The sequence below is a fragment of the Triticum urartu genome, chromosome 3 (assembly GCF_003073215.2).
Source record: "Triticum urartu cultivar G1812 chromosome 3, Tu2.1, whole genome shotgun sequence".
Lineage (NCBI taxonomy): Eukaryota > Viridiplantae > Streptophyta > Magnoliopsida > Poales > Poaceae > Triticum > Triticum urartu.
In genome coordinates, this window is record NC_053024.1 from 275,538,117 (window position 1) to 275,553,094 (window position 14,978).

Genomic DNA, 14,978 nt, shown 5'->3' on the forward strand with positions numbered 1-14,978 from the left:
GTACATCCGAAGGCGAAGATGCCTCAAGAACACTTGGCGAAGATGCTGAAGTGTTTGGTGTAGCCGTAGCTCCGTCTTGGTGGTGCTTCTCTCGCGGTCTTCTCTTATGCTCATGAAGGTTGGGCTTGCATGAAGTAGGGCTTGTTGGGACTTGTGCATTTGCGCTTGGTGAGCATCATCATGATAATGTTGGTGTTGTCGCACTTGAGCTCGTAGTAGATGTCGTTCGTCGTTGTCGTGCACATGTTGCTTGGAGGTGACTTTCCCTTCATGACAAGGTGGATCACGAACGTGATGGTGGTCGCCATGGAGATATGGACATGGATGACTTGCGCTTGCATTATTTTTGCGCTCCAAAGACTTGTGACTTGAACGTCGCCGCCTTGAGGATGATGAAGGGGAAGAACGGTTGATCAACAAGGTCCAAATCTCCTCCATCCTTGCATCTTGATCCTCTTTTTGTGGGAAAGCTTCTTGTCGATGTAGTCCATTTTCCTTGCTTCGGAGTGGTGAATGTCGATGGAGATGTTCTCGATGCGCTCGCGCAATCTTGATTGTGTGCCTTGCATTTGTCGTTGTAGATCGAAGATTGACGCTTTGGTGATGTAGTTGTTCATGCCGTCATTGTTGTGGAAGACCGGAGATGAAATGCCTTGCCTATCCATCACAATACTCGAGCAAATATGAGTGGAGAAAGGAGAAGAACTTATACCAAATGTACCTTGACTGATGTTGAAGATGGATCAATGATCACTCAATGATGTAACAAGGAAATAGCACAATTGGTACCAATTCTTGTCGGTTTCTCACACCTACACAAAATAAGGGTTATGGTGGAGCTCGGTGAGGATAGTGGCACAAAAATTTGATGCAAAATGTTAGCAAGAGCCAATAATGTTGAAAGAGATTCATAAATTTGCAAGTGAAACAAGTAGACCAATAGCAATAAGTGGTACACGGAAACACACACACACACAGATAGATAAATGGGTCGTGCAACCAAGGAATGAGCACAAAATGTGGACTCCATGAAAAACGCTCGTGTTGCACAACTCAAGAGAGACGCTAGCACGATTGCTCAATAGGCGGATAGGACACTTGTGCACAACCTATGATATGCAAAATGTATCGACTTTCTATCCCAAGTATGCTATGTATGTTGTTCCGGTGGTATGATCCAAGATGATCGTATATGACAATCTTATATGCAATGTGGTATGATGCTATGTCTCTTGCTTACAAGCTTCTTTGCTCTTTCTCTTTTGCTTAAAAGCTTATTCTCTTTTCTTTATGGCCACTTTTGCACAATGCACAAACCAAGATAGCAATTGTGTATATGTGGGAAGAAACTTGAGGCACACGAGATGATATGATACCAAGATGATACCTATATGGTATGGTATGTATGCAATGGAAGGTGTAGATCGATGATCACTAATGTGCACAAGTAATGTTGCCGGCAATACTCAAAGGCTAGTCTTGATAGGCAAGTGACGCAAAATGGGGGTTATCAATGCAATGGCAAGGGGAATATACAATGGAGGGATACCACGATACCAAGAGGCAAGATGATATGGAGGTTACCGTCCTTGGCGATGATGAGTGGCGGTGATCTTGATGGAGACTCGTCCCTAAGTAGCCGAAACACCTTGGGAAACGGGAAAAAAACCGTGAACTCAAAATCTCAAAGGCAAATGTCAAATGGTGGTAGCAGGATGCGGTGGTGGTTGCGGAAGCTCAATGGGATTGCGGAAATGGAGGGTAGGGTGGTGGACTATACACAGTGTCGGAGTTGGAAGCATAGTCCCTTAGTAGCCGAAACACCTTAGGAGACACAACTCACAACACAAACAAAATTGGGTTAAGTCTATGTGGCGGAAGTGTATGGTGGGTAAGCCTATACGGTAGTAGTGGTGGTGGATGATGAAGAAGCAACCATCCCTAAGTAGCCTAAACACCTTAGGAGACTCAAATCACAACTCAAACAACCACTAATGCGAAGGGGAACAAAATTGGTTAGGTTGCGGAAGTCGGTGGTGGTGTAGCGGATGATGTGGTGGAAGCCCTAGGCAAAGATGCCAAAGTTTCAAAAATTTGATGGAGTCAAATGATGTTGGTGGTATTTTTGTGGGAAGGGGGATGTCAAGAGCTTCAAAACGAGCTAAAGAACGTCAAAATCCGAGTTTGGATGAATTAGTTATGGCCGAAACAAGAATCGGCCGAAGTCTGAAACTACAGGTTACGGACGTCCGTAAAAGGACGGATGTCCGGGGGCCAGACGTCCGGAGGGCTCGAAAATCCGTAAATTCTGCTCGGGTTAGGGGGTTCCGGTCGTCCGGAAGGTTGCGGACGTCCAATCGTTCCTGGGCTCCGGACGTCCGTAAAAGTGACGGTCGTCTGGTGTATCGGGGTCAACGCGGGATTTGGGATCCGGGACGCGATTTTGGGCGAAATTTGATGATTTTGGGGTCAAAATTGATGAGATTTCGTGGATGAAAGATGGGGAAACTTGGGGAGATGCTAGATCCACTTGAAACCAAGCAAATCCATGGATCAAATCCAACAAAACTTCGTCAAACCAACAAATCACAAAAAAAAATTGGGGCTATTTTTGGTGGGGATTTTCGAAATTGGGGAAGAACACAATAGAATTAGGCTAGAAAACGAAGAGGGGAGGCTCCGAAATCGTGATCAACATGGCTCATGATACCAAGATGATGTAGGGTGGAACCCTAGACGGATCTTTAACGAAAGGAGAAGATCCCGCGATGAACACGAAGAACACGAGGGGAAACACGAGGGGAAATCACAAAGGGAAACACAAGAGGAACACTCAAACCAACAAGTATGATCACACATGTGCTAGATCCATGAACACAAAGGGAGATACATAATCCACGATCAACAAGGAACGATACACGGTAACCGGTTCTTCTCCAAAGGAGGTCTTGATGGGGACACCCAAAAGGGGGTATTGAATCCAAGGTCGATCTTCTCCAAAGAGGGGCCGCGGTCTCTCTTGTGGAGTAGATCGTAATAGATGAGCAAAGTTCTATCTCTAATGAGCTACTACTTTGCTAACCCTAGCTAGGAGGAGGGAGAGGTCTATTTATAGGCGTAGTACAAAAGGGGGCAAAGTGAAGGGGTACATGGGTCTCAGCCCGCAACTGGACACAGCCAGGGACCAGACGTCTGTAAGGTGTCGGTCGTCCGGAGGCTCGCAGAGGTCCGGACGTCCGGTGATCCTCGGACTTCCGTAGATTCTGGCTCGGTCGCTGAAGTACCGGAGTTCCGAAAGTGGTCGGTCGTCCGGTGGCGTCAGACGTTCGCTCGTTTGGCTCGGGCTTCAGGCTCCGGATTTCCAGAGACGTTCGGACGTCCGGTCGCTGGAGGGGAGTTTGGACGTCCGGTAAGGACCGGTCGTCCGACGGCTGTAGCCTCCGGGTAGCTCCTTCTCTTGTTCCTCGCACTTGGTGTCCTCGCCATCTTGTCCATGGTCTTCCTCTTGGTTCCTGGTCATGCATAACACACATGTTTGAGGTAGTAGCCATGTCTCATATGTGGAAAGTGACGATTCGGAGAGGAGCGAGTTCACCTTGTGTCCGATGTCATATCTTCGAGGTCTCGTCGTATGTCCTCTTGGGGTTTGGAGAGTAGTCGGAGTGTACATGGGGATGAACATGGGATGCTCCGCATCAGAACACAAGCCAAAGCTTCTACCTAGAGATGATGGACCCTTCAAGGTGCTCAAACGCTACAACAACGCCTACAAGATCGACATTCCACGCGACAAGTACAACGTGAGTGATATCTTCAACGTCAAGGATCTCTCTCCCTACCATGGTGATGAGGATTTCGATCCGAGGTCGGATCTTTCCCAAGGGCGGGAGATGATGCAGAGCATCCCAAGGTCATCCCCGTGGACCTACCATCGTCTCACCAAGTGCCAAGTGGACCTATGACTCATGCACGTGCAAGAACTCTCGAAACCAAGGTGGCATCTCTTCTCTCGCAATCCCCCTTCGATGCACATGAGACATGGCCACTACCTCAAACGGAGACACTATGCATACTCAGGTACCAAGGACTTAGCCATGGAGAAGCTAAGGAGCAACGAGGATCGAAGGAGAAAGACATACGCGAAGACGGAGAAGAAAACGACCAAGTCTGCACTTGCCCAGACGATTCGAACCGTCGTCCGGATGATCCCGCCTCAGCCCGGACGATCCGGACCCCGGCCCGAATGATCCGGATAAGTGGCACCCGAGACCAGCAAGCCTCCCCGCGAAGCTGGGCGATCTGGACCGACGCCCGGATCATCCGAAACCATCCGGACGTCCGGACCAACTCCCGGTCATCCGGACCCCCCCCCCCCCCCCCCCCCCCCCTCGACGGCTATGACACATCCGGACAATTAGGGCGGCTACCCGGATCATCCGGACTCCTGACACCCGGATCATCTAGGCCACCATCCAGATCATCCGGACAACCACCTGCGTGTGCGTTTTGGGCCGAAGCCCATGTACCCCTTCGTCCCCCTAGCCTATATAAACAACTCCACCTCCACCTTTCTAAGGTTAGCAATGTGATAGCTCATTTTTGGAGATAGAGCTTTGCTCATCCACTCGATACTTTCTCCTTCGAAGACCGCGGCCTCTACGGAGAAGATCCCCCAAGTGGATTGAAGACCCCTCACGGGAAGACCCCTCAAGACCTCCTCACGGAGAAGAACTACCACCTCTTGTATCGTCCTTTGTTGCGTTTGGATCTTGTATCATTCTTTATGTTCATGGATCTAGCACATGTGTGATTGTTCTCGTTGATTTGAGTGTCTTTCTTTTGTGTTTTCCTCTCATGTTCTTCGTAGGATCCTCTCCAAATCGTGAAAGATCGGCCTTGGGGTCTCTCTCTCCATCTCCCTCCCTCCATCCCTCCCTCCATCCCTCTCTCTCTCTTTCTGGCGCCAAATCCACCAACTTCGGTCGACGATTTCCGCGCGCACAACCCCTCTGCGACCACCTCGATGTTGAGCGGAGGACGCCGGCGTGGTGGCCGAGGGGGCCGCGGTGGCTCGCCACCACACAAGCAAGCCCACCACAACAACGAGACCAGGAGCTTCATCCAGCCAACGTGCAAGAGGGGAATACCACGCCCGAGATGGCCTCGACGCCTCGCTGCCGCACAAGCAAGCCTGCCACGACGATGAGGCCGAGAGCTTCAACGCTCCCCGATTGAGGAATGGCACCGCGTGCAGGCGAGGGAGTAATGCGCCCTCTCCTGCAATGGCGGTCAGAGGACGTGGAGGGAGTTCAACCGCCTCGACGACATCCTTTGGCCGACCACCAAGCATGCAATGGTTGTCAAGAGGGCGTGGAGGGAGTTCAACCGCCTTGACGATATCCTTTGGCCGACCACCAAGCGCTTCCGCAGCATGAGCTCGCCGAGGCGAATGAGGCAGTCACGGCGGCAAAAGGTGCCGCCGCATGGCTCGAGGCAATAAGGAGATCGAGCTCCCCTTCGTTCTCTCCAACTCCACAATGGAGTTTCATCTCCATGTCAAGGACTAGAGCAGTTTAGATTAGGTTATGTACTACGTTTATGTTTGTGCGATGAACTTCCAGTGAACTGTGGTGGCGAGAACTATGTTTATCTACTATGTGTGAATTATGCAGTATGGTAAGAAGGATCCGCTCTGCCATGCCTTCCGCGGTACCGCAAAATGGTTTTACAGTAGCCATTAAACAAAAATTGCGGTACCGCGAATTACAGGATCTGCCAGAGATGCACGTGTACCCCATGACAAAAACAAGTATACATCAAGGGCGCAAAATAAGCAAGGGGTGCTACCTGTTTGTTTTGGCTTTTGCTTTTGCTTTTGCAGCTTTTCCACTTTGCCAAAAAAAGCCATAGAAGCTCCTAAATAGGTGTTTTTCGAGCTTTTTTGGCTTGAGCCAAATAAGCTCCAAAAGCACCTATTTAGGAGCTTCTATGGCCAAAATGGAAAAGCTACAAAAGCAGAAGCAAAACCCCAAACAAACAAGGCCTATATTCTCCTGCAAAATGATGGTTGCACTGCAAGATCAAAAAAAATCAACCGTATACAGGAAAAATAATACAATACAGCATACAAACAGCACTACAGCCAATCTTCGAGTACCGGCAAGGCATACAGACCTGCACCCTGAAAATTGCACATTGTATGATCTGGCCTGTATAGCAAGCCACATCTTTGATCCTAAACCCATGGTGATGCTGTAAGCTGGTAGACATATCTCAAGTTGATGAGGCCTCCTTCAGCATTCCATCAGCTCCACTTACACTGCCATTGCCATTTCGAATGAGCTTTTCCTCTGAAGGTAGATTTTTCATTATTTTTCTAGTTGGTCCTGAAGCGTTCCACAAGTACCACACACGTGATTTTGGGGGTGGCACAGCTCCCGATACAGGAGCTACCAATCCAAGTTTCCCCTCATCTATAATGCTGTCAATTATTCCATAATCCTTGGCCTCCCAAGGACTCATGAAACAGTCAAACTTCGTGTCCTCGTCAATCTACAAGAAACAGCAATCAGCACAATGCAGTTTTCTGTTGCTGTTGGATAGGCAAAAGCATGGGCAACAAGTTCTGGAGGACTACCTGCTCTTCAGGCTTTCCAGTGATCCTTGACATTATCTTGTTGATCTTTATCTTCTCATAGAGCATTTCTGTTATCTGCAATCCCATCTCTGTGGCCTGCCACATGCATGAATCAACATATTACGCTTTTGAAGAAAGAATGGCTGTGAACTTGCAGATCAGGATCACCTGCCAGGATAGCACTTGCATGCTAGTCAGAAATGAAGATACCCCAGCCTGATTTCTAAAATGTAGGCCATCTGGCAGTCTTGTTCAGATACTAGGAAGTATAATGGCACGTTGTAACTAATACTTTCAAGTCTCACTTTTTCCACCAATTTCATCTCAAGTGTGCTATACGTTGCTCACACTAGGCCTCCCATCTCAGAACTTACAAAATAAAACATCATTTGAGGAACAGCGAACAACTTGAATGATGAATAAAGATAGCATATTATCGATATTCTCCATACTTTACCAGGATAGTAGATCACTAACCACTGGTCTAAGGAACCTGCATGTGCATAAGACCAACCACTGGCTAATATGAAACTGTTTCACTAATCTTAGCCAGAAGCAAATTGGATTATAACATGTGCACACTGATAAAGGATAAGAATCAATGTAATGCGTAGTGTGTTTGTATTGGGCCTCTCCGGCGGTCTATATGGAGTACAAAATGATAAATTTAGGTGCTTCAGGGTGTATTTATCAAGTATATTGCACATCCTACATCTAGGTAGGGTTCTAGTGCATCGTCTTCAAAAAGTAATGCATGGTTATGAAAAACTTCAATTTACTTTCTGGAGACAAGTTTACACTGAAATCTATTTATTTTTTCAATGAGTTTGTATTAACGGAAATGCTATTTGGCGAACGTTCACCTGGAGGCTGATGCTGGCGAACACCCTTCCTGCCATCTGATTTGGCCACACGGATCTTGGCGCAAATTTGACACCACGTCAGCTCCCTAAAAGAGTTCACTGCAACTGCTCTCCTGGCGAACGACCTTTTTACTTTTTTTCTTCAAAAAAAGTGCGGATCGAACTCATGCCCTCCTGCAGTATAGCTACGCGCACTCACTAGTTGGGCTACAGAGGTGTTTGTGAACACTTTGCGCTCAAACACCTTTTATGTATTCAAGTTATTTTGTTTTTATATTCATTTTTTATTTGAAAAAGAAAAAAATCCCTAAATTTCCCATTGTTTGAAAGAACAAAAATCCTTTATTTTTAGAGGTGATTTTTCCCCCTAAACTTGCCATGTGCATTTTTATTATATGTAGCATGGCAATTTCCATGTCTTTTTCAATGCACCCATGAAAATTTTTATTAAGAGCATGGCATTTTAATAATTAGTAACATGAAATTTTTATGATTAAGAGCATGTCATTTTTATTACTAATAATATGGCAGTTTTCTTATTAACAAGGGGCATGGCATTTTTTTATTGCATGGCAGGTTTTTTTGGGGGCTTATCCAGATAAAATATTTTCTCTAGAGGATGTCAGTTTTATAAAGTAGCACGGCAATTTTCAATATTTATTCAGAGCATGGCATTTTTACAAATTTGTGCATTTTTTTTGTTCATATGACATTTTTTATATAAAGGATGGCAGTTTTAAAGTTTAGCATGGCCGAAAATATCTAGATCACTCGACATTTTTTTATTTCAAAGTTTAACGTGGCAGTTTAGAAAAAACACTTAAATGGGCCTTATGTGTCTCAGGGTCACCCTGACACCCTACCCTGGCGAACGACCAGAAATGGTCGCTGGGAGCTGCTCCCAGGGCGAACTAATCGTCACATGGGAGCTCTCCCCTAGCGATCACTCAATATTAGGGTCAAGTGGGAGTTGCCAACAAAATGGGTCAAAATTAGGTTAAGGTGGTCGAAGAGTATGGTGGGTGGTGTATGCGAAAAGGAAACAAAGATGGCAAAATGGCAAAATTTTGATGGAGTCAAATGGTGGTGGAACCTATCTAAATTGAAGGTAGATGTCAATAGCTATGCAACGAGCTAAAGAAGACGAAATCGGACTCCCGATGTGAAAGTTATGACCGAAACGATGAAGCGGTGCCAACTGGGGGGGTCGTGCGCACAGGGTGTCCAGAGACTTTTCGGGGGCCGTGGGCATAGGGGTGGCTTAAATTTCACGATTTGAACCACAGATTTGAAGGGGAAAAGAAATTTTGGGGGTGAATTTCATGGTAGGGAGATGGGGAAGGCCAAGATCTACTTGCCAAACAACAAAATTGTGGATCAAACACAACAAAATCTCACAAGAACCAACAAATGGCAAAAAAATTGGTGAGACTATTTTTGGTGGGGATTTTCAAATTGGGACAAAAACAAACAAAATTAGGCTACAAAATGAAGGAGGTAGACTCCAAATTTGCGAGAACCTAAGCTCTGATCCAAGATGATGCAGGGTGGAGACCCTAATTGGTGATATTTCACGAATTGGAGGGGAAATCCACGAAGAACACAGGGAGGAATGTGGAGAAATCACAAGAGGAACACTCAAGAACAAGCACAACCACACATCAACTAGATTAACAAACACATAAGATCCATGAGGTACATGAACAATCAAAGGGAACAAGGATACATGGTAAGGTTCATCCCAAATCCAAGAGGACATGAGGTCTTGATGATCTAGAGAGATCCTTCTCCCATAGGAGGTCTTGATGATCCTATGATGGGGATCCTTCTCCCTTAGGAGGTCTTGATCCAAGGAAGAGGTAGATGAGCAAAGCTCTCTCTAAATTATATCATATCCTTTGCTAACCCTAACAAATGACCTAGGTACGGAATATATAGGTGGCTGGAGGTGAGGGACAAAGTGGAAGGGTAAAAGGGGCATTCCCCGTTCAGCTCACGGGCAGGCCCATGCGCACGAGCTAAAGTACCCCCGTGGACACGGGGTCCCGTGTGCACAGTACAGGCCCGTGCGCACAGAGAGGTCAGCAGCTCCAGCGGGTGCCTGTGCGCATGGGGTCTAGGGGGGCCGTGCGCACGGGGTATCCGGAAAGTCTCTGGATAGCTCGTGCGCACGGGGTCCAGAGGGGTCGTGCACACGGGGTCGTCTGTGCGTCGCTTCTTCTTCCAGTTGTTGGGCTCCTCCTTCCATGTGCCCTTCTAGCTCCTCTTCTCGGACTTCGTGAGGTTCCTTAGATCCTTGGCGGGGGTCGTCCACGTACCTAAAGACACACGTGGTTCCACAATGAGGTAGTAACCAAGTCCAATGGATATTCATGCCAAGCTCAATTGAGCTGATATGCAATGGCACATGCATGAGCTCTCATGCTAGGTCTACTTGGGGCTTGGGGAGATGTTGAGGTGTACATGAAGATGACCGTAGTTAATTACCAAAACAAGGCTAAAACCGATACACCCGCCCTCGCTGAGCGTCACGGAACATGACAGTCTCAAGGACACCATCAGCCGACCGAGCACACAACAGAAACAGCACATACACACCATCGAGGATAGAAATACCACTAAGATAGCACACATCATCATCACTCCTTGAGCAAGTGACTCAAACTTTGTTACCGACAACAACAACTGTGTGAAGCCGTACTAAGAAAAAACAATCAACAGGCCACAAACACTAGTGATAGGACTCAACACGTCGAGGACAAGGCAGCTCCGACTTCAACGATGAGCCTCGTATCAGAAAACTGCAAACTTTGTGCTGGAGACCGTCATACAAGAAAACCGCCTTTCTCGAGGCATAGTTGCCGCAATGCTGCCCGCAACACCTGTAGCTCTGACTTCACCGCTACACGACAAGAACATTGCACGGACAACCCAAAAGACCAACAAGCGATCAACGACAGAGGTCATACCGCGACCCAATTCCGCTCGTCACCACCATCATTGCCACACAAGTCGCTCAACTCCATCTTTGCTAGATGACGCCAACAAAGCAGCCTCAAACTATTGGACCCATCAGCCGGATCCGGCTCCGAGCCAATGCGCCCAAGAGGTAACACAACACCGAGCGTTGTCAAAGTCCGATCTTGTCCTGGTATTTTCCTGACAATATCCATCTAGGGGTAGCGCTGGTGTCGGAGATCCGGATGGTGCACATGAGGAAGATTTACCCAAGTTCACGCCCTTCGGTCGAGGTAATATTCTACTTCTTGCTTGTCTGTATTGATGATCTCGCCTCGCATGAGAACTAGGGTTTGTATGGGGGGGGGGGGGGGGGGGTAACTGCCACGCCTTATATGTCGTGGCTAGGTTGATAGGATTCCCAAGTCGGTTAGTATATGCCTAAATACAGAAGAACTAGCTAGATACGTAGCAAAGTTCTTGTCTTGCCCACCAAGGTGGCGATGCGCCCTGTATTGCCAGAGGAGTCCAAGGAATAAAGTTGGGGCACCCTGTGGTTGTTGGGCTTCTTCTGTCCTCTGGGGCATGGAATTGTCAGTAGCCCCAAAGCTCTTCAAGATCTCAGTTGTTGATACTTCATCTAAACTAAGGTTTAGAATCGTTTTCGGACTGAGCGCGCCTGCGCCTTGTCGTCGATCGGCAGACTAGCCTTGATGAGCTCAAGAAGTTCATGAAATAAGATGATTAGTAATTCATAGGTCTAAACAACCTCTATCCTCGGACGAAGAAGCCCGCGGCCGTTATGTGAGTAACAAGTTAATCGTCTGACTTTATTCTCACCAATTATCCTGAGCACGCCATGAATTCAGACAGAACTCCTGCAAGGTATCTAGCGTAGGAGTCGGTCATGTTGCTAGCAAGAGCCTATGGGAGGGATAACCTAAGAACTCTCATCCTAACCAAAAATTGAAGTCAAAATGCTTCTTGGTCAAATTTGTTGTCGTCTGACCTTTCGCTCGTAGGGGAGCAGACACTATGGATTCCCTTCACAGGAGAGCTTTCCAAGACTGTTGTAGAACCCTTGGTGGGTTGCCACCAATGGTTTTCCGAACAGGCAGAGCTATTCTCGTACCTTTAGAGCTACGCTCCGAAAGTTTGACGTCATCGGAGCGAGGCTCTGGCGATTTAACCACCATTAGGGTGCCCTGAAATTTGCATAGCTATTAGAGCTCAACTTTGAAATCTGCGTTTTATCAGAGTTGTTGCTCTGGCGAACTAATTGTCGTCAGGGTGATGCACTGGCATCTATGTCCCCGCCAAAGGTGCTCCGTTAGTCCAAGTTCAATCAAAGCGAACGACGGCGCGTGACGCCCCAGGGTCGGGCTTGAATAGATTGAACTGGTCTAAGCCCGTTCCAAGCAAACGGGAGCTCTAAGAGTCACCAGGTCTAATTGAAACAAGTCAATGTTGGTCAAAGGAGCACCAAGAGACATGCCAATTGTGTGTGACGTCAGCGGTTGCCATGCATGCCCATTAACCTCCTCGATCTTCGCACGTCATGGGATGTTTCGGAGAAATAGTGGGGCACATGGCAAACAATCGGTGACAGACGCTTCAATGTCTTTGGTCATGGATAACAAAGAGGGGATTTTTACCTTTTACCGCGCTCCATTGCTCTTGCATGGGTCTTCCTCGCACTGCATTAGCAAGCTTCGAGATTTTGGCTTCCACCAAATCCCGCGCTCTCACCACCCAACTCTTGCTCCGCTCAGATGCGCTGCAGCAAGGGCGAGGAGCAATTCGAGTTCCAAATCAAGGAGCCGCTTTGGGACTGCAAGGAGGAAGTTATCCCGTGGGAGACACTCGACCTTCTGGACTTCATGGCGTCGAACTTCAAGGAGTCCACCGTGAGCATCCACGATGTTGACCTCCACCAGGCTTCTATTGCTGGCGATTTTGACCCTACGGCACTCTGCACAAGGAATTGCTGCTTCGGCACCTCGCCCCGACGAGGCGGCTTCTCCACCGCAACCACCGTCTATGACCATTCGTAGCCCGTGCACAACTTGCGGGGGCTGCCCTTCTTCAACGTGTTGGAGCTGCACAATCTCAACCTCAGCTCGATCCTCCATGTGGCGATCTTCATCACGTCTTGCAAGTGCCTCATCAGCATCCGCCCCCACTTCAACTTTTGGCGCGCCTGCGTGAAGCCGCAGCCCCAAGTGGGCAAGACGAACGTTTGTGATGGCGCTATCTTCCAGATCCGGTTGGATCTAGGGGACAAGACAGACATCAAGATAGAGTATTTTGGAGTATACTGTGAACAAGTCGGTGAAGAATTGGCGGGCCACCTGGTTCTACATCGCCAATGGGACTCCAAGTCTGCCAAAGTTCACCATGACTCCTTCGGAGCCAAGGGACTACTTGTCGAGAAGCCAGCGACCAAGGTACTCCTCAAGATCAAGCGGCTAAAAGAGGGAGTGACCGTGTATACACTCCTAATGGCATTTCTGTGTCGCCGAATCCGGCCCCTAAGGGTCAGGTACGACTGCATACCAAAATATCCTAGTTAGGAAGACCCTAATACAATGATCAGCACTCCTACGGACAAGGAGGCCGTCAAAGCTAGGATCGCTAACTTCTTGGAGATCCCCAAGGAGGACCACGACCACCTCTACGTGCTCGGTGAGGGACGTCATGGGTTCAACACAGTCAATCCACCGCCAATAGGCAAGTATTTTTTCCTTCGATTGATTTTTGCTTCCTCCATCAAACTCTGACTTGGTTTTTACTCCCTTGGACTTTCGAAGGTCTTGCCTCTGACCCTCCACTGCCGACTCGTGCTATGTTGCACCACCCCGGTCATGCATCAAGCTATGCTGGCGCAGGCGGCGGTGAAGTCGAGTCCAACAGTGGTGCTAGGAAGGCGGCGTCATGAATAGTCTTCGAGGAAAACTACCGCTAGCGCGGCTGGCGAAGGGAAGGCGGCCCCACCTATCAATGCGCACAAGAGGAAGCCTACTATGGGATCCGCATCGAGGAACCCATGGAGGCTGTCCCCATCCGCCAAGCGTCCCTGCAAAGCCACTCTACGGCGGCCGGAGGTGAGCCTGCGGGCTGTGCCAGGCTGACAAAGCCCTCCTCCACTCTGAAAAGGAGGTAGAGGTTGGGCTTTAACCCGCCCAAGGCATCGCGTAAGTACCTTGCCTCTTGTTTGATATTTTATGTATTAATCGTGAATGACTAACACTTATTCTGCTCTGACAGCCTCGAAGAAGAGGAGACCGCTACGTGGAGCGGCAGCGTTGTGGCCGAGGAGCACTTGCAGACCAAGCTGCTGCCTCGAAGAGTTTAACTTTGATCATAGCCCTCTATATCACACAAACTGATCATAATTTTCTTCTTGGCACATCTACCTCGAAGAATTTAACTTTGAAATCACACTTGTTTGCCTCAGTCACATCACATTGTAGTGTATATTTTTTAAAATTTATTATATATTGAAAGCACATAAGGAATGCACGGATTATGCCCCCACAAATTTGACACCTCACGAAACAGTCAAGGTACTGTATCAGAAATAAGGTTTGTTAGTTCAATCGGTACTGGGCCATTTTAGTTTCCAGACTTCAACATAAGCTGTTTGATAATACGACACTACATCCATTAATCAAAAAACATACATATGATTTTTTAGCAAGCTAATTCATGATTCCATCACTAACTATTTGCAAAAATGAACTACATTAGGAAATCCTACCTTCCCACCAGCTCCCCCTGATGGCTGATGGATCATAATTCTCGCATTTGGCATGCAAAATCTCTTTCCCTTTGTCCCAGCAGCTAACAAAAATGCACCCATGGAAGCCGCCAATCCAAAGCAAACAGTTGAGATATCAGCCTTGCAAAATTTCATGGCATCATAAATCCCCATTCCTGGTAATTGATGTGGCAGAAGTTATACTAGAGCATACAACATCAATTAGAAAAGACAGAAATTTGGGAAATGGTTACAGAAGTTATCAACGAGTTGTAATTTCAGTCGGTTTAACTGTTAAGGCAGGCTAAGACACTCTAACGTCATACAAAAGGAAGGCCAAGAAACTTTGAACTAGAAAAAAAAAATCCATGTACAGAAGGTAGGCTAAGACAAGCTGAACTAAACAGATAAAGAAAGCTCACTGAGCTAGCAAGATTTCGATCAAATAAGTCGAAATGGTTAGCTTCAAGGAACCGTGCGGAGACGCTGAGCTTTCTATAAACAGCCTAAAAGTTGTGATGCTGTTTAGCAACTGCACTTGACATTCTGGTAAACAAGTCATGTGCTCTGATGTTTCAGGACATGCTTTAAATGTATTGGCATCTTGGCACCTCTGCAGCTAGTGATGGCCACTTCGACGAGGCCTTGGAGACATCCTCGAGCCAGCGCCAAAGTACGCCCAATAGAGACCATCAGCTGGCGGTGATCACGCCATGTACTACTATGGCAGAACCTGTGTGTACTGACTGATTGGTTGGTT

The 14,978-nt window shown here is 47.6% G+C and overlaps 1 protein-coding gene across 2 annotated transcripts; it reads right to left on the bottom strand.

The window, feature by feature from the left end:
• Positions 1-6,017: 6,017 nt before the first annotated feature.
• On the bottom strand, positions 6,018-14,430 carry LOC125543810 (ATP-dependent Clp protease proteolytic subunit 3, chloroplastic-like). Of its 2 annotated transcripts, none has more exons than XM_048707283.1 (3): positions 14,219-14,430; positions 6,638-6,733; positions 6,018-6,552 (listed from the first exon to the last, which is right to left on the bottom strand). In XM_048707283.1, exons 1-3 carry the CDS (start codon positions 14,390-14,392, stop codon positions 6,274-6,276), a joined length of 549 nt encoding a protein of 182 aa, XP_048563240.1. In that variant the 5' UTR covers positions 14,393-14,430; the 3' UTR covers positions 6,018-6,273. The 2 variants fall into 2 exon arrangements, with proteins under 2 accessions (XP_048563240.1, XP_048563241.1); XM_048707284.1 differs by lacking the exon at positions 14,219-14,430 and adding an exon at positions 6,806-7,067.
• Positions 14,431-14,978: the final 548 nt, after the last annotated feature.

Bases quoted from the DNA above. Each gene is read 5' to 3' on its own strand.
- LOC125543810 (XM_048707283.1), bottom strand. From the start codon at position 14,392: ATGGGGATTTATGATGCCATGAAATTTTGCAAGGCTGATATCTCAACT. The intron at 6,734-14,218 runs GTAGGATTTCCT...TGCATGTGGCAG, and splicing joins CAGGGGGAGCTGGTGGGAAG to GCCACAGAGATGGGATTGCA. The intron at 6,553-6,637 runs GTAGTCCTCCAG...TGTTTCTTGTAG, and splicing joins CTGGAAAGCCTGAAGAGCAG to ATTGACGAGGACACGAAGTT.